The following is a 19,969-nucleotide window of genomic DNA, read 5'->3' as shown; positions in this document are numbered from 1 at the left end:
GTGAAAATAAGTGCGTAGCAGGGAAATTAAATGTCTAAGTCTTTTTGACTTAGGAAAATATAATTAGGCGTACCATATCTTGTCAGTAAGTTTGGTGACTCTGATCTACAAGTAGAGGAGCAGACCTCATGGTGATGAAATTTCAGAGCTAACAGAGAAAAAATGCTATCTGATCAAAACTCACTTCTGAGCATCCACCATTAAGTTTTCTGTTTATCTTATAAAACACAAGGACAGGATATCCAGCCAATTTTTTGACTCAAGTTAATATGAAGGTTCATTTGAAAACTTGTGATTTTTGAACAGCTAAGGCTCACTCACTCTAAATATCTTCAAATAAGAGTCCAGTACTGTCTCCCGAATCTTTTACCTCTCAATGTACTTATGAATCCGCCTCCACTGGGGATAATGAGCTTCTTGTTCAAAGCCACCTCCTTTGGCTCTAGCTTGCTGAGCTACGTTGAGAGGTCGGGTGTCAATGATGTAGCCACGCTTTCCTGCCCTGAGGGTAGCATTTATCAGCTTCTCATCTTCTTTGCACCGTCTCCCATTTGTGCCAGTGAGTGGCTGACCACTTCGCATAATAACCTACAAGGACAATAGAGTCTAAAATTTAACGGTAGCTGCTTTTTAAAGTTTCTGCAAACAGAAATGAATTAGCTAGATTAAGAGTATCTCAAAAAACAATTCTGTGAGGAGTCATGTACCACAATGTTCATTGCAGCTCTATTTACAACAGCCAGGACGTGGAAGCAACCTAAGTGTCCACAGACAGATGAATGGATAAAGAAGATATGGCACATATATACAATGGAACATTACTCAGCCATAAAAAGAAACGAAATTGATTTATTTGTAGTGAGGTAGATGGACCTAGAGTCTGTCATACAGAGTGAAGTAGGTCAGAAAGAGAAAAACAAATACCGTATACTAACACATATATATGGAATCTAAAGAAAATGATCATGAAGAACCTAGGTGGGGCTTCCCTGGTGGCGCAGTGGTTGAGAATCCGCCTGCCGATGCAGGGGACACGGGTTCGAGCCCTGGTCTGGGAAGATCCCACATGCCAAAGAGCAACTAGGCCCATGAGCCACAACTACTGAGCCTGCGCGTCTGGAGCCTGTGCTCCGCAACAAGAGAGGCCGCGATAGTGAGAGGCCCGCGCACCGCGATGAAGAGTGGCGCCCGCTTGCCACAACTAGAGAAAGCCCTCGCACAGAAACAAAGACCCAACACAGCCCAAAACAAACAAATAAATAAATAAATTTAAAAATAAATAAATAAATAAAGACTCCTGTTCTCTGTTTAAAAAAAAAAAAAGAATCTAGGGGCACAACAGGAATAAAGACGCAGACCTACTAGAGAATGGACTTGGGGATGCAGGGAGGGGGAAGGGTAAGCTAGGACGAAGTGAGAGAGTGGCATGGACATATATACACTACCGAATGTAAAACAGATAGCTAGTGGGAAGCAGCCACATAGCACAGGGAGATCAGGTCGGTGCTTTGTGACCACCTTGAGGGGTGGGATAGGGAGGGGTGGGAGGGAGGAGATATGGGGGTATATGTATATGTATGGCTGATTCACTTTGTTATATAGCAGAAACTAACACACCACTGTAAAGCAATTATACTCCAATAAAGATGTTTAAAAAAGTAAAAAAACAGTGTGTCACTTTGGAGATGAATTTGATCCTAAAACAAAGAAATGTTTCTATGTATTGACAATAGTTAATCATTGTAAAACAAAAACAAGACTTGTACTTTTACACGATTTTTCTTCCTACTATCTCAAAATACTTTCACATAATAAATTATAGTTCCTCTTTAAGATCAAATATTACAATTCATTTAATCAGTGAATTAATTATCCAGCAGATCTGGGCCTGTAATTAAGATAATGATAACAGCCTACACATCAGGAAACTTTGGCTTCAACTACATAAACTTAGGGTTGGCAGGTTTTATCAATAATTATAAAGAGAAAAGGCACCGATGGTAAAATAAAAAAAAATTTATGTACTATTATTCTTGCTTTGGGAATCACTTTCAATATCTTGAAAGCTACTTATTTATTCTTTATTCTCCAGTGGGCTTCTTCCAGTATTCCAGGACTTAACCATTTGTCTCCAAAGTCCAAAAACTACATACTTCAAAGTCTGCTTTTGAAACTTTTCTCAAGAAATCCATATCTGTTATACTGATCTATTCCCTGGCGAATGGTTTAGAATTATTTCAAGCTCATCCCATAATACAGGGGTCCCCAACCCCCAGGCCACAGACCAGTGCCAGCCCACGGCCTGTTAGGAACCGGGCCGCAGAGCAGGAGGTGAGTGGTAGGCAGGCGAGCGAAGCTTCATCTGCCGCTCCCCATCGCTCGCATTACCGCCTGAGCCATCCCCCCACCCTTTCCATGGAAAAACTGTCTTCCATGAAGAGTCCCTGGTGCCAAAAAGGTTGGGGACCAGTGCCATAATACATACTGTTATCTTAACTACCTTGAAATTTAACATAAGGAAGGTCATCCAGAGGATGACAATGGCTAACTCTCAGACTGCACTTACCATGTAACTGGACACAATAATATATTTTATGAGTTGTTAAAATGCTTTATGGTGAACCCTAGTGAAGAGAAATACTGCTGAGCAGGCAAGATAGGTGACCTGATTTATAGAAATCCCTTTATCCTAAATATCTACATTTGACTTACTACCATGGGAAAAAGGAAAATAGAAGATAGCTATAACTTACCCACTCATTTACTATTGGATTCAAAATGTGAAGCAGAGTTTACTGACAAAGAGAAAATAAGAGGAGAGAAATAAACTTCGAAAATATTTAGGAAACGAACACACAGTGAGCACTTGCCCATTCAATTCCTGACTCCTGTGTTTACTTAAGTGGTGACTAATGACATGTGTCACTCTTTTCCCTTTTGAAAATAAAAACATCTGTTCAATTTACCTTTCACAGGAAAATCTGGTGAGAATAATTAAAATAAAGTATATACCATTATTCTGGTCAGAGAAATTTATTTTTCTACTTAAGAGTGTTAATTTTAAGTATCAACTAAACATTAGCTCCCTTTGTACTGAGTCCTAAAGATAAACTTCTGTGGGCTTTTCTAAGGTTAAGCAGCATCATGGAAAGAATTCAAAGTCATGTCCTGATCACAGAAAACACTCTACTCCTGATTCCCTAAAGCTTAAATAACAGAAGTCCCAGCAGGAGAGACTAATCACTTCAATGAACAGGTACACAGAAAAGGGGAACATTTCTAAGAATCTCAAACCAAGTCTTCCAGTCGATTAAGCAGCAGTATTTATTGTTCACTTACCATTCCATTTTTTTTATGATAATAGCTGAGTACTGGGAAGCGTCCTCCATGTCGAAATGTAGCTACCTTCCGAAGAGCTTCATCATCGATGGCTTTGGGTACTATGACAATTGGTGGGTAAGACGAGCAAACAGCAAATTCCTTATTGACATAGCTTAACCTCCATTCACTGGTCTGAAAAACACAAAATACTTCAAAGCTAAGCAAGTATCTCAATGTCACAAAATAATCTGAAAACTTTTATCAATTTTCATACAGTGAAGAAGCCATCTCACAGGAATTTAATAGAAGGATACCTAGCCCATACTTAAATACTTCCACAGAAAAGGAGCTCCACTCTTCAGAGCCAGCTTCCTACAGTGCTAGGTATCCCTAGTTCCTAGAAAGTTCTTCCTCCTATTGAGCAAAACGTATTGCTCTGTAACTTCCTCTATTGTTTTTTACTGTGATTTCAGTACAAGTTCCCCATTTCACATGACATCTTATGGAATATATGAAAGATAGTTGTTTCTCCTTTAGTCTTCCATTCTCCAAGTTAAATATTTTAAGTATATTTATGAATATCAGGGTCAACATCATCTCATTCATTCTTGTCTTGGTACCATTTACTTTGTTAACGGGACTCTAAAAGCACAGCAACAGGAAGACTAAAACTCCAGACGATGCTTAACCAGAACAGAACACTGCTAATACTTACATCAAACCCCTTGCTCATTTCTGTTATTTAAAAAAGGAGAAAAATGAGGAAAGACTGTTAACATCTTTCTTAAAGCAATAACAACTTAATACTAAGAAACATTATACTTTTTTTTTTTTTTTTTTTTTTTTTTGTGGTACGCGGGCCTCTCACTGTTGTGGCCTCTCCCGTTGCGGAGCACAGGCTCCGGACGCACAGGCCCAGCAGCCACGGCTCACGGGCCCAGCCGCTCCGCGGCATATGGGATCCTCCCAGACCGGGGCACGAACCCGTATCCCCTGCATCGGCAGGCGGACTCTCAACCACTGCGCCACCAGGGAGGCCCGAAACATTATACTTTTAAGTCAATGAAATAATTTCAAACTCAGTATGCTAAGAACCAAAAGTACAAACATAAAACTATCAAATGACAACTTGTTTCTAACATCAAAAATGAAAATCACTTAAAGACTGTAAAAAGCTTTGCACAGCAAAACACAAACAAAATTATGTGTATGTAAATCTCAATATGTTCCTATAAATCAGAGTTGCCCTAACATGCTGGCCATGGCTTGTAATATGAGGAGGATAAACCAAAGCATGTTTGATAAGTGTATTTAGAAAAAAAATCCTTGACACACTAGGAAGCCCCTTCGCAGGTGGAGACTGCAGGTGGCAGATGGGGAAAGCTTCGGAGCCGCAGAGGAGAGCACAGCAACAGGGGTGCGGAAGGCAAAGCGGAGAGATTCCCGCACACAGAATCGGGGCCGACCGGCACTCACCAGCCCAAGAGGCTTGACTGCTCACCCACCAGGGCAGGCGGGACTGGGAGCTGAGGCTCGGGCTTCGGTCGGAGCGCAGGGAGAGGACTGGGGTTGGTGGCGTGAACACAGCCTGCAGGGGGTTAGTGCACCACGGCTAGCCAGGAGGGAGTCCGGGAAAAGGTGTGGACCTGCCGAAGAGGCAAGAGACTTTTTCTTCCCTCTTTGTTTCCTGGTGCGCGAGGAGAGGGGATTAAGAGCGCTGCTTAAAGGAGCTCCAGAGACGGGCGCGAGCCGCGGCTAACAGCGCGGACCCCAGAGACGGGCATAAGACGCCAAGGCTGCTGCTGCCGCCACTGAGAAGCCTGTGTGCGAGCACAGGTCACTATCCACACCCCCTTTCCAAGGAGCCTGTTCAGCCCGCCACTGCCAGGGTCCCGGGATCCAGGGACGGCTTCCCCGGGGGAGCGCACGGCACGCCTCAGGCTGCTGCAACGTCGCGCCGGCCTCTGCCGCCGCAGGCTCACCCCGCACCCCGTGCCCCTCCCTCCCCCCAGCCTGAGTGAGCAAGAGTCCCCGAAGCGGCTGCTCCTTTAACCCCGTCCTGTCTGAGCAAAGAACAGACGCCCTCCAGCGACCTACAAGCAGAGGCGGGGCCAAATCCAAAGCTGAGCCCTGGGAGCTGTGCGAACAAAGAGAAAGGGAAATCTCTCCCAGAACCCTCAGAAGCAGCGGATGAAAGCTCCACAATGAACTTGATGTACCCTATATCTGTGGAATGCATGAATAGACAACAAATCATCCCAAATTGAGGAGGTAGACTTTGAGAGCAAGATTTATGAATTTTTTTGTCCTAGGGTTCTATGCATCAGTTTATTGTTTTTGTTTTTTTTTTTATTTTTAATTTTTTTCTTAATAATTATTTTTTATTTTAATAACTTTATTTTATCTTACCTTTACTTTTACTTCATCTTCTTTCTTTCTTTCTTTCTTTCCTTCCTTCCTTCCCTCCTTTAGACAACGAATCATCCCAAATTGAGGAGGTGGACTTTGAGAGCAAGATTTATGATTTTTTCCCCTTTTCCTCTTTTTCTGAGTGTGTATGTGTATGCTTCTGTGTGAGATTTTCTCTGTATAGCTGTGCTTCCACCATCTGTCCCAGGGTTCTGTCGGTCCATTTTTATCTTAATAATTATTTTTTATTTTAATAATTTTATTATATTTTATCATACTTTATTTTACTTTATCTTCTTTCCTTTTTTCCTTCCTTCCCTCCTTTCTTCCTTCCTTCCTTGCGTCCTTCCTTTCTTTCTTTCTTCTTCTACTAATTCTTTCTTTCTACTTTTTCTCCTTTTTATTCTGAGCCATGTGGATGAAAGGTTCTTGGTGCTGCAGCCAGGAGTCAGTGCTGTGCCTCTGAGGTGGGAGAGCCAACTTCAGGACACTGGTCCACAAGAGACCTCCCAGCTCCACATAATATCCAACAGCGAAAATCTTCCAGAGATCTCTATCTCAACACCAGCACCCAGCTTCAGCAAAGACAAGCAAGCTACAGTGCTGAACACCCTATGCCAAACAACTAGCAAGACAGGAACACAACGCCACCCATTAGCAGAGAGGCTGCCTAAAATCATAATAAGTCCACAGGCACCCCAAAACACACCACCTGACGTGGACCTGCCCACCAGAAAGACAAGATCCAGCCTCATCCACCAGAACACAGGCACTAGTCCCCTCCACCAGGAATCCTACACAACCCACTGAACCAACCTTAGCCACTGGGGACAGACACCAAAAGCAACGGGAACTATGAACCTGTAGCCTTCAAAAAGGAGACCCCAAACACAGTAAGATGAGCAACATAAGAAGACAGAAAAGCATGTAGCAGGTGAAGGAGAAAGATAAAAACCCACCAGACCTAACAAATGAAGAGGAAATAGGCAGTCTACCTGAAAAAGAATCCAGAATAATGATACTAAAGATGATCCAAAATCTTGGAAACAGAATAGACAAAATGCAAGAAACAGTTAACAAGGACCTAGAAGAACTAAAGATGAAACAAGCAATGATGAACAACACAATAAATGAAATTTAAAATACTCTAGATGGGATCAATAGCAGAGTAACCGAGGCAGAAGAACGGATAGGTGACGTGGAAGATAAAATAGTGGAAATAACTACTGCAGAGCAGAAGAGAGAAAAAAGAATGAAAAGAACTGAGGACAGTCTCAGACCTCTGGGACAACATTAAACGCACCAACATTCGAATTATTGGGGTTCCAAAAGAAGAAGAGAAAAAGAAAGGGACTGAGAAAATATTTGAAGAGATTATAGTTGAAAACTTCCCTAATATGGGAAAGGAAATAGTTAATCAAGTCCAGGAGGCACAGAGAGTCCCATACAGGATAAATCCAAAGAGATATACGCGAAGACACATATTAATCAAACTGTCAAAAATTAAATACAAAGAAAACATATTAAAAGCAGCAAGGGTAAAACAACAAATAACACACAAGGGAATCCCCATAAGGTTAACAGCTGATCTTTCAACAGAAACTCTGCAAGCCAGAAGGGACTGGCAGGACATATTAAAAGTGATGAAGGAGAAAAACCTGCAACCAAAATTACTCTACCCAGCAAGGATCTCATTCAGATTTGATGGACAAATTAAAACCTTTACAGACAAGCAAAAGCTGAGAGAGTTCAGCACCACCCAGCCAGCTTTACAACAAATGCTAAAGGAACTTCTCTAGGCAAGAAACACAACAGAAGGAAAAGACCTATAATAACAAACCCAAAACAATTAAGAAAATGGGAATAGGAACATACATATCGATAATTACCTTAAATGTAAATGGACTAAATGCTCCCACCAGAAGACACAGATTAGCCGAATGGATACAAAAACAAGACCCATATATATGCTGCCTACAAGAGACCCACTTCATACCTAGAGACACATACAGACTGAAAGTAAGGGGATGGAAAAAGATATTCCATGCAAATGGAAACCAAAAGAAAGCTGGAGTAGCAATTCTCATATCAGACAAAATAGACTTTGAAATAAAGACTACTAGAAGAGACAAAGAAGGACACTACATAATGATCAAGGGATCGATCCAAGAAGAAGATAAAACAATTGTAAATATTTATGCACCCAACATAGGAGGACCTCAATACATAAGGCAAATACTAACAGCCATAAAAGGGGAAATCGACAGTAACACATTCATAGTAGGGGACTTTAACACCCCACTTTCACAAATGGACAGATCATCCAAAATGAAAATAAATAAGGAAACACAAGCTTTAAATGATACATTAAACAAGATGGACTTAATTGATATTTATAGGACATTCCATCCAAAAACAACAGAATACACATTTTTCTCAAGTGCTCATGGAACATTCTCCAGGATAGATCATATCTTGGGTCACAAATCAAGCCTTGGTAAATTTAAGAAAATTGAAATTGTATCAAGTATCTTTTCCGACCACAATGCTATGAGATTAGATATCAATTAAAGGAAAATATCTGTAAAAAATACAAACACATGGAGGCTGAACAATACACTACTTAATAATGAACTGATCACTGAAGAAATCAAAGAGGAAATCAAAAAATACCTAGAAACAAATGACAATGGAGACACGATGACCCAAAACCTATGGGATGCAGCAAAAGCAGATCTAAGAGGGAAGTTTATAGCAATACAATCCCACGATAACAAACAGGGAACATCTCGAATAAACAACCTAACCTTGCACCTAAAGCAATTAGAGAGAGAAGAACAAAAACACCCCAAAGTTAGAAGAAGAAAACAAATCGTAAAGATCAGATCAGAAATAAATGAAAAAGAAATGAAGGAAACGATAGCAAAGATCAATAGAACTAAAAGCTGGTTCTTTGAGAAGATAAAAAATTTGGTAAATCATTAGCCAGGCTCATCAACAAAAAACGGGAGAAGACTCAAATCAATAGAATTAGAAATGAAAAAGAACTAACAACTGACACTGCAGAAATACAAAAGATCATGAGAGATTACTACAAGCAACAGTATGACAATAAAATGGACAACCTGGAAGAAATGGACAAATTCTTAGAAATGCACAACCTGCCAAGACTGAATCAGGAAGAAACAGAAAATATGAACAGACCAATCACAAGCACTGAAATTGAAACTGTCATTAAAAACCTTCCAACCAACAGAAGCTCAGGACCAGATGGCTTCAAAAGCGAATTCTCTCAAACATTTAGAGAAGGGCTAACACCTATCCTTCTCAAACTCTTCCAACATATACCAGAGAAAGGAACACTCCCAAACTCATTCTACGAAGCCACCATCACCTTGATACCAAAACCACACAAGGATGTCACAAAGAAAGAAAACAGACCAATATTATTGATGAACATAGATGCAAAAATCCTCAACAAAATACTAGCAAACAGAATCCAACAGCACATTTAAAGGATCATACACCATGATCAAGTGGGGTTTATTTAAATAATGCAAAGATTCTTCAATATATGCAAATCAATCAACGTGATACACCATATTAACAAATTAAAGGGGAAAAAACATATGATCATCTCAACAGATGCAGAGAAAGCTTTCGACAAAATTCAACACCCATTTATGATGAAACCCTGCAGAAAGTAGGCGTACGGGGAACTTTCCTCAATATAATAAAGGCCATATATGACAAAACCCACAGCCAACATCGTCCTCAATGGTGAAAACCTGAAACCATTTCCACTAAGATCAGGAACAAGACAAGGTTGCCCACTCTCACCACTCTTATTCAACATCGTTTTGGAAATGTTAGCCACAGCAATCAGAGAAGAAAAGGAAATAAAAGGAATCCAAATCGGAAAAGAAGAAGTAAAGCTGTCACTCTTTGCAGATGACATGATACTATACATAGAGAATCCTAAAAATGCTACCAGAAAACTACTACAGCTAAACAAAGAATTTCGTGAAGTAGCAGAATGCAAAATTAATGCACAGAAATCTCTGGCATTCCTGTACACTAATGATGAAAAATCTGAAAATGAAATCAAGAAAACACTCCCATTTATCATTGCAACAAAAAGAATAAAATATCTAGGAAAAAACCTACCTAAGGAGACAAAAGACCTGTATGCAGAAAATTAAAAGACACTGATGAAAGAAATTAAAGATAATACAAATAGATGGAGTGATATACAATGTTCCTGGATTGGAAGAATCAATATTGGGAAAATGACTCTACTACCCAAAGCAAACTACAGATTCAATGCAATCCCCATCAAACTACCACTGGCATTTTTCACAGAACTAGAACAATAAATTTCACAATTTGTTTGGAAACACAAAAGACCCCGAATAGCCAAAGCAATCTTGAGAACAGAATACGAAGCTGGAGGAATCAGGCTCCCTGACTTCAGACTATACTACAAAGCTACAGTAATCAAGAGAATATGGTACTGCCACAAAAACAGAAAGATAGATCAATGGAACAGGATAGAAAGCCCAGAGATAAACCCATGCACATATGGTCACCATATCTTTGATAAAGGAGGCAGGAATGTACACTGGAGAAAGGACAGCCTCTTCAATAACTGGTGCTGGGAAAACTGGACAGGGACATGTAAAAGTATGAGATTAGATCACTCCTTAACACCATAAACAAAAATAAGCTCAAAATGGATTAAAGACCTAAATGTAAGGCCAGAAACTATCAAACTCTTAGAGGAAAACACAGGCAGAACACTCTATGACATAAATCACAGCAAGATCCTTTTGGACCCACCTCCTAGAGAAATGGAAATAAAAACAAAAATTAACACATGGAACCTAATGAAACTTCAAAGCTTTTGCACAGCAAAGGAAACCATAAACAAAACCAAAAGACAACCCTCAGAATGGGACAAAGTATTTAAAAATGAAGCAACTGACAAAGGATTAATCTCCAAAATTTATAAGCAGCTCATGCAGCTCAATAGCAAAAAAACAAACAACCCAATCCAAAAACCTAAATAGACATTTCTCCAAAGAAGATATACAGACTGCCAACAAACACATGAAAGAATGCTCAACATCATTAATCATTAGAGAAATGCAAATCAAAACTAAAATGAGATATCATCTCACACCAGTCAGAATGGCCATCATCAAAGAATCTAGAAACAATAAATGCTGGAGAGGGTGTGGAGAAAAGGGAACACTCTTGCACTGCTGGTGGGAATGTGAATTGGTACAGCCACTATGGAGAACAGTATGGAGGTTCCTTAAACAACTACAAATAGAACTACCATATGACCCAGCAATCCCACTACTAGGCATATACCCTGAGAAAACCATAATTCAAACAGAGACATGTACCAAAATGTTCATTGCAGCTCTATTCACAATAGCCCAGAGATGGAAACAACCTAAGTGTCCATCATCGGATGAATGGATAAAGAAGATGTGGCACATATATACAATGGAATATTACTCAGCCATAAAAAGAAACGAAACTGAGCTATTTGTAATGAGGTGGATACACCTCGAGTCTGTCATACAGAGTGAAGTAAGTCAGGAAGAGAAAGCCAAATACCGTATGCTAACACATATATATGGAACTTAAGAAAAAAAACTGTCATGAAGAACCTAGGGGTAAAACAGGAATAAAGACACAGACCTACTTGAGAACGGACTTGAGGATATGGGGAGGGGGAAAGGTAAGCTGTGACAAAGCGAAAGAGAGGCATGGACATATATACAGAACCAAACGTAAGGTAGATAGATAGTGGGCACCAGCCGCATAGCACATGGAGATCAGCACGGTGGTTTGAAATCGCCTGGAGGGGTGTGATAGGGAGGGTGGGAGGGATGGAGACCCAAGACGGAAGAGATGTGAGAACAGATATATATGTATGACTGATTCACTTTGTGATAAAGCAGAAACTAATAAAAAAAATCTTCCAACAAAAAAAAGCCCAGGACCAGATGGCTTCACAGGCGAATTCTATCAAACATTTAGAGAAGGGCTAACACCTATCCTTCTCAAACTCTTCCAAAATATAGCAGAGGGAGGAACACTCCCAAACTCATTCTACAAGGACATCATCACCTTGATACCAAAACCACACAAGGATGTCACAAAGAGAGAAAACTACAGGCCAATATCACTGATGAACATAGATGCAAAAATCCTCACCAAAATACTAGCAAACAGAATCCAACAGCACATTTAAAGGATCATACACCACGATCAAGTGGGATTTATTCCAGGCATGCAAGGATTCTTCAATATATGCAAATCAATCAACGTGATACACCATATTAACAAATTGAGGAGAAAAACCATATGATCATCTCAATAGATGCAGAGAAAGCTTTCAACAAAATTCAACACCCATTTATGATAAAAACCCTGCAGAAACTAGGCATACAGGGAACTTTCCTCAACATAATAAAGGCCATATATGACAAACCCACAGCCAACATCATCCTCAATGGTGAAAACCTGAAACCATTTCCACCAACATCAGGAACAAGACAAGGTTGCCCAATATCACCACTCTTATTCAACATCGTTTTGGAAGTTTTAGCCACAGGAATCAGGGAAAAAAGGAAATAAAAGGAATCCAAATCAGAAAAGAAGAAGTAAAGCTGTCACTCTTTGCAGATGACATGATACTATACATAGAGAATCCTAAAGATGCTACCAGAAAACTACTAGAGCTAATCAATGAATTTCGTAAAGTAGCAGGATGCAAAATTAATGCACAGAAATCTCTGGCAATCCTGTACACTAATGATGAAAAACCTGAAAGTGAAATCAAGAAAACACTCCCATTTATCACTGCAACAAAAAGAATAAAATATCTAGGAATAAACCTACCTAAGGAGACAAAAGACCTGTATGCAGAAAATTATAAGACACTGATGAAAGAAATTAAAGATGATACAAACAGATGGAGTGATATACCATGATCCTGGATTGGAAGAATCAATATTGTGAAAATGACTCTACTACCCAAAGCAATCTACAGATTCAATGCAATCCTTATCAAACTACCACTGGCATTTTTCACAGAACTAGAACAAAAAATTTCACAATTTGTATGGAAAGACAAAAGACCCCGAATAGCCAAAGCAATCTTGAGAACGAAATACGGAGCTGGAGGAATCAGGCTCCCTGTCTTCAGACTATACTACAAAGCTACAGTAATCAAGAGAATATGGTACTGGCACGAAAACAGAAAGACAGATCAATGGAACAGGATAGAAAGCCCAGAGATAAACCCACGCACATATGGGCACCGTATCTTTGATAAAGGAGGCAGGAATGTACACTGGAGAAAGGACAGCCTCTTCAATAACTGGTGCTGGGAAAACTGGACAGAGACATGTAAAAGTATGAGATTAGATCACTCCTTAACACCATAAACAAAAATAAGCTCAAAATGGATTAAAGACCTAAATGTAAGGCCAGAAACTATCAAACTCTTAGAGGAAAACACAGGCAGAACACTCTATGACATAAATCACAGCAAGATCCTTTTGGACCCACCTCCTAGAGAAATGGAAATAAAAACAAAAATTAACACATGGAACCTAATGAAACTTCAAAGCTTTTGCACAGCAAAGGAAACCATAAACAAAACCAAAAGACAACCCTCAGAATGGGACAAAGTATTTAAAAATGAAGCAAATGACAAAGGATTAATCTCCAAAATTTATAAGCAGCTCATGCAGCTCAATAGCAAAAAAAAACACACAACCCAATCCAAAAATGGGCAGAAGACCTAAACAGACATTTCTCCAAAGAAGATATACAGACTGCCAACAAACACATGAAAGAATGCTCAACCTCATTAATCATTAGAGAAATGCAAATCAAAACTACAATGAGATATCAGCTCACACTAGTCAAAATGGCCATCAACAAAAAATCTAGAAACAATAAATGCTGGAGAGGGTGTGGAGAAAAGGGAACACTCTTGCACTGCTGGTGGGAATGTGAATTGGTACAGCCACTATGCAGAACGGTATGGAGGTTCCTTAAACAACTACAAATAGAACTACCATATGACCCAGCAATCCCACTACTAGGCATATACCCTGAGAAAACCATAATTCAAAAAGAGACATGTACCAAAATGTTCATTGCAGCTCTATTCACAATAGCCTGGAGATGGAAACAACCTAAGTGTCCATCATCGGATGAATGGATAAAGAAGATTTGGCACATATATACAATGGAATATTACTCAGCCATAAAAAGAAACGAAACTGAGCTATTTGTAATGAGGTGGATACACCTCGAGTCTGTCATACAGAGTGAAGTAAGTCAGAAAGAGAAAGCCAAATACCGTATGCTAACACATATATATGGAATTTAAGAAAAAAAAAATTTCATGAAGAACCTAGGGATAAAACGGGAATAAAGACACAGACCTACTAGAGAATGGACTTGAGGATATGGGGAGGGGGAAGGGTAAGCTGTGACAAAGGGAAAGAGAGGCATGGACATATATACACTACCAAACGTAAGGTAGATAGATAGTGGGCAGCAACCGCATAGCACAGGAAGATCAGCTCGGTGCTTTGTGACCGCCTGGAGGGGTGGGATGGGGAGGGTGGGAGGGAGGGAAATGCATGAGGGAAGGGATGTGGGAACAGATGTATATGTGTCACTGATTCACTTTGTTATAAAGCAGAAACTAATAAAAAAAATAAAAAATAAAAAATAAAAAAAAAGAGACATGTACCAAAATGTTCATTGCAGCTCTATTCACAATAGCCCAGAGATGGAAACAACCTAAGTGTCCATCATCGGATGAATGGATAAAGAAGATGTGGCACATATATACAATGGAATATTACTCAGCCATAAAAAGAAACGAAACTGAGCTACTTGTAATGAGGTGGATAGACCTAGAGTCTGTCATACAGAGTAAAGTAAGTCAGAAAGAGAAACTCAAATACCGTATGCTAACACATATATATGGAATTTAAAAAAAAAAAATGTCATGAAGAACCTAGGGGTAAAACGGGAATAAAGACACAGACCTACTTGAGAATGGACTTGAGGATATGGGGAGGGGGAAGGGTAAGCTGTGACAAAGCGAAAGTGAGGCATGGATATATATACACTACCAAACGTAAGGTAGATGGATAGTGGGAAGCAGCCGCAGAGCACAGGGAGATCAGCTCGGTGCTTTGTGACCGCCTGGAAGGGTGGGATGGGGAGGGTGGGAGGGAGGGAGATGCATGAGGGAAGGGATGTGGGAACAGATGTATATGTGTGACTGATTCACTTTGTTATAAAGCAGAAACTAATATAAATAAATAAATAAAAATAAAATATGAAAAAAAAAACACTCAATAAATCAGGAATAGAAGGGAACTTCCGGACCCTGGGAAGATGGCGGAAGAGTAAGACGCGGAGATCACCTTCCTCCCCACAGATACATCAGAAATTCATCTACACGTGGAACAACTCCTACAGAACACCTACTGAACGCTGACAGAAGACCTCAGACCCCCCAAAAGGCAAGAAACTCCCCACATACCTGGGTAGGGCAAAAGAAAAAAGAATAAACAGAGACAAAAGGATATGGACGGGACCTGCACCAGTGGGAGGGAGCCGTGAAGGAGGGAAGGTTTCTACACACTACAAGCCCCTTCGCGGGCGGAGACTGCAGGTGGCGGAGGGGGAAAGCTTCGGAGTAGCGGAGGGAGGAGAGCACAGCAACAGGGGTGTGGAGGGCAAAGCGGAGAGATTCCGGCACAGAGGATCGGTGCCCTCAGGCACACACCAGCCCGAGAGGCTTGTCTGCTGGGGCAGGCGGGGCTGGGAGCTGAGGCCTGGGTATTGGCTTTCAGTCAGAGCGCAGGGAGAGGACTGGGGCTGGCGGCAGGAAGAGAGCCTGAAAGGGTTAGTGCACCACGGCTAGCCCGGAGGGAGTCCGGGGAAAGGGTCTGGAGCTGCCGAAGAGGCAAGAGGCTTTTTCTTCCCTTTTGTTTCCTGGTGCGCGAGAAGAGGGCATTAAGAGGGCTGCTTTGGGAAGCGCCGGAGACGGGCGCGAGCCGCGGCTAAAGGCGCGGACCCCGGAGACGGGCGTGGGACGCTGGGGCTGCTGCTGCTGCCGCCGCCGCGGGGCCTGTGTGCGAGCACGGGTCACTGTCCGCCCCACCTTCCGGGGGGCCTTGCACCCCGCCACTGCCGGGGTCCCGGAACCCGGGGACGGCTTTCCCGGGAAAGCGCACGGAGCGCCTCGGTCTGGTGCAACGTCACGACGCCGGCCTCTGCCGCCGCAGGCCCGCCCCACACTGCGCGCCCCTCCCTCCCCTCTGCCTGAGTGAGCCAGAGCCCCCGAATCAGCGGCTCCTTTAAACCCGTCCTGTCTGAGCGAAGAACGGACGCCCTCCGGCGACCTACGCGCAGAGGCGGGGCCCGGTCCAAGGCTGAGACCCGGGAGCTGTGAGAGCAGAGAGGGACAGGGAAATCTCTCTGTGCAGCCTCGGAGGCAGCGGATTAAAGCTCCACGGTCCACTTGATGTGCCCTGCGTCTGTGGAGTGCATGAATGGACAGCGAATCATCCCAAATTGAGGAAGTGGACCTTGAGGACAAGATTTAAGACTTTCCCCCCCTTTTTTTTTTCCTCTTTTTACAACGAATTATCCCAAATTAAGGAGGTGGACTTAGCAAGATTTCAGACTTCTCGCCCTTTTCCTCTTTTTACAACGAATTATCCCAAATTGAGGAGGTGGACTTGGAGAGCAAGATTTTTGATTTTTCCCCCTGCTCTCTTTTTGTGAATGTGTATGTGTATTCTTCTGTGTAAGATTCTCTCTGTATAGATTTGCTTCCACCATATGTCCCAGGGTTCTATAAGTCCGTGTTTTTTTTTTCAATAATTACTTTTTAATTTTAATAACGCTACTATATTTCATACTTTATTCTATTTTACTTTACCTGCTCTTTCTTTTTTTCCTACCTTCCCTTCCTCCCTCCCTCCCTCCGCCCCTCCTTTCCTTCTTTCTCTTTCTTTCCTTCCTCCCTCCCTCCCTTCTTCCTTTCACTCTTTCTTTTTCTTTCCTTCCTCTCTCCCTCCCTCCTGTCTTTCTTTCCTTCCTCCCTCCCTCCCTCCTGTCTTTCTTTCTTTCCTTCCTCCCTCCCTCCCTTCTTCCTTTCACTCTTTCTTTTTCTTTCCTTCCTCTCTCCCTCCCTCCTGTCTTTCTTTCCTTCCTCCCTCCCTCCCTCCTGTCTTTCTTTCCTTCCTCTCTCCCTCCCTCCTGTCTTTCTTTCCTTCCTCCCTCCCTCCCTCCTGTCTTTCTTTCCTTCCTCCCTCCCTCCCTCCTGTCTTTCTTTCTTTCTTTCCTTCCTCCCTCCCTCCCTTCTGTCTTTCTTTCCTTCCTCCCTCCCTCCCTCCTGTCTTTCTTTCTTTCTTTCCTTCCTCCCTCCCTCCCTTCTTCCATTCACTCTTCCTTTTTCTTTCATTCCTCCCTCTCTCCCTCCTTTCTTTCTTCCTTCCTTCCTTCCTTTCTTTCCTTCTTCCTTTCTTTCTCTCTCTCTTTCTTTCTTCTACTAATTCTTTCTTTCTACTTTTTCTCCCTTTTATTCTGAGCCGGGTAGATGAAAGGCTCTTGGTGCTGCAGCCAGGAGTCAGTGCTGTGCCTCTGAAGTGGGAGACCAACTTCAGGACATGGGTCCACAAGAGACCACCCAGCTCCACATAATATCAAGCAGCGAAAATCTCCCAGAGATCTCCATCTCAACACCAGCACCCAGCTTCAGTCAACGACCAGCAGGCTACAGTGCTGGTCACCCTATGCCAAGCAACTAGCAAGGCAGGAACACAACCCCACCCATTAACAGAGAGGCTGCCTAAAAACATAATAAGGCCACAGCCACCCCAAAACACACCACCAGATGTGGACCTGTCCACCAGAAAGACAAGATCGAGCCTCAACCACCAGAACACAGGCTCTAGTCCCCCCCACCAGGAAGCCTACACAACCTACTGAAACAACCTTAGCCACTGGGGACAGACACCAAAAACAACAGGAACTACGAATCTGCAGCCTGCAAAAAGGAGACCCCAAACACAGTAACATAAGCAAAATGAAAACACAGAAAAACACATGGCAGGTGAAGGAGCAAGATAAAAACCTACCAGACCTAACAAATGAAGAGGTAATAGGCAGTCTACCTGAAAAAGAATTCAGAATAATGATACTAAAGATGATCCAAGATTCTATTTCCAAGATCCAAAATCTTGGAAATAGAATAGACAAAATGCAAGAAACAATTAACAAGGACCTAGAAGAACTAAAGACGAATTAAGCATCGATTAAAAACACAATAAATGAAATGAAAAATACTCTAGATGGGATCAATAGCAGAATAACTGAGGCAGAAGAACGGATAAGTGAGGTGGAAGATAAAATAGTGGAAATAACTGATGCAGAGCAAAATAAAGAAAAAAGAATGAAAAGAACAGAGGACAGTCTCAGAGACCTCTGGGACAACATTAAACGCACCAACATTCGAATTATAGGGGTTGCAGAAGAAGAAGAGAAAAAGAAAGGGGCTGAGAAAATATTTGAAGAGATTATAGTTGATAACTTCCCTAATATGGGAAAGGAAATAGTTAATCAAGTCCAGGAGGCACAGAGAGTCCCATACAGAATAAATCCAAGGAGAAATACGCCAAGACACATATTAATCAAACTGTCAAAAATTAAACACAAAGAAATCATATTAAAAGCAGCAAGGGAAAAACAACAAATAACACACAAGGGAATCCCCATCAGGTTAACAGCTGATCTCTCAGCAGAAACTCTACAAGCCAGAAGGGAGTGGCAGGACATAATTAAAGTGATGAAGGAGAGAAACCTGCAACCAAGATTACTCTACCCAGCAAGGATCTCATTCAGATTTGATGGAGAAATTAAAACGTTTACAGACAAGCAAAAGCTGAGAGAGTTCAGCACCACCAAACCAGCTTTACAACAAATGCTAAAGGAACTTCTCTAGGCAAGAAACACAACAGAAGGAATATACCTACAATAACGAACCCAAAGCAATTAAGGAAATGGGAATAGGAACATACATATCAATAATTACCTTAAATGTAAATGGACTAAATGCTCCCACCAAAAGACACAGATTGGCTGAATGGATACAAAAACAAGACCCATATATATGCTGTCTACAAGAGACCCACTTCAGACCTAGAGACACATACAGATTGAAAGTAAGGGGATGGAAAAAGATATTCCATGCAAATGGAAATCAAAAGAAAGCTGGAGTAGCAATTCTTATATCAGACAAAATAGACTTTAAAATAAAGACTATTAGAAGAGACAAAGAAGGACACTACATAACGATAAAGGGATCGATCCAAGAAGAAGATATAACAATTGTAAATATTTATGCACCCAACATAGGAGCACCTCAATACATAAGGCAAATACTAACAGCCATAAAAGGGGAAATCGACAGTAACACAATCATAGTAGGGGACTTTAACACCCCACTTTCACCAATGGACAGATCATCCAAAATGAAAATAAATAAGGAAACACAAGCTTTAAATGATACATTAAACAAGATGGACTTAATTGATATTTATAGGACATTCCATCCAAAAACAACAGAATACACATTTTTCTCAAGTGCTCATGGAACATTCTCCAGGATAGATCATATCTTGGGTCACAAATCAAGCCTTGGTAAATTTAAGAAAATTAAAATTGTATCAAGTATCTTTTCCGACCACAATGCTATGAGACTACACATCAATTACAGGAAAAGATCTGTAAAAAATACAAACACATGGAGGCTAAACAATACACTACGCAATAACGAAGTGATCACTGAAGAAATCAAAGAGGAAATTAAAAAATACCTAGAAACAAATGACAATGGAGACACGACGACCCAAAACCTATGGGACTCAGCAAAAGCAGTTCTAAGGGGGAAGTTTATAGCAATACAATCCCACCTTAAGAAACAGGAAACATCTCGAGCAAACAACCTGACCCTGCACCTAAAGCAATTAGAGAAAGAAGAACAAAAAACCCCCAAAGTTAGCAGAAGGAAAGAAATCATAAAGATCAGATCAGAAATAAATGAAAAAGAAATGAAGGAAACGATAGCAAAGATCAATAAAACTAAAAGCTGGTTCTTTGAGAAGATAAACAAAAT

General features: G+C 41.3%; 1 protein-coding gene across 1 annotated transcript in view; it reads right to left on the bottom strand.

Annotated features, from left to right (window-relative positions):
• MTMR9 (myotubularin related protein 9) overlaps positions 1 to 19,969 on the bottom strand; it is a gene marked incomplete at both ends in the record, with an annotated part of 102,831 nt that overhangs the window by 47,394 nt on the left and 35,468 nt on the right. Inside the window, 2 exons of the mRNA XM_079706420.1 lie at positions 371 to 588; positions 3,340 to 3,513. Of these exons, the coding sequence (XP_079562546.1) occupies positions 371 to 588; positions 3,340 to 3,513 (392 nt within the window). The remainder of the gene's footprint in view (positions 1 to 370; positions 589 to 3,339; positions 3,514 to 19,969) is intronic.

Source organism: Hyperoodon ampullatus (genome assembly GCF_949752795.1).
Source record: "Hyperoodon ampullatus genome assembly, chromosome: 6".
Lineage (NCBI taxonomy): Eukaryota > Metazoa > Chordata > Mammalia > Artiodactyla > Ziphiidae > Hyperoodon > Hyperoodon ampullatus.
The sequence above is the reverse complement of the archived record's forward strand: the minus strand, read 5'-3'. Positions and strand labels throughout refer to the sequence as shown.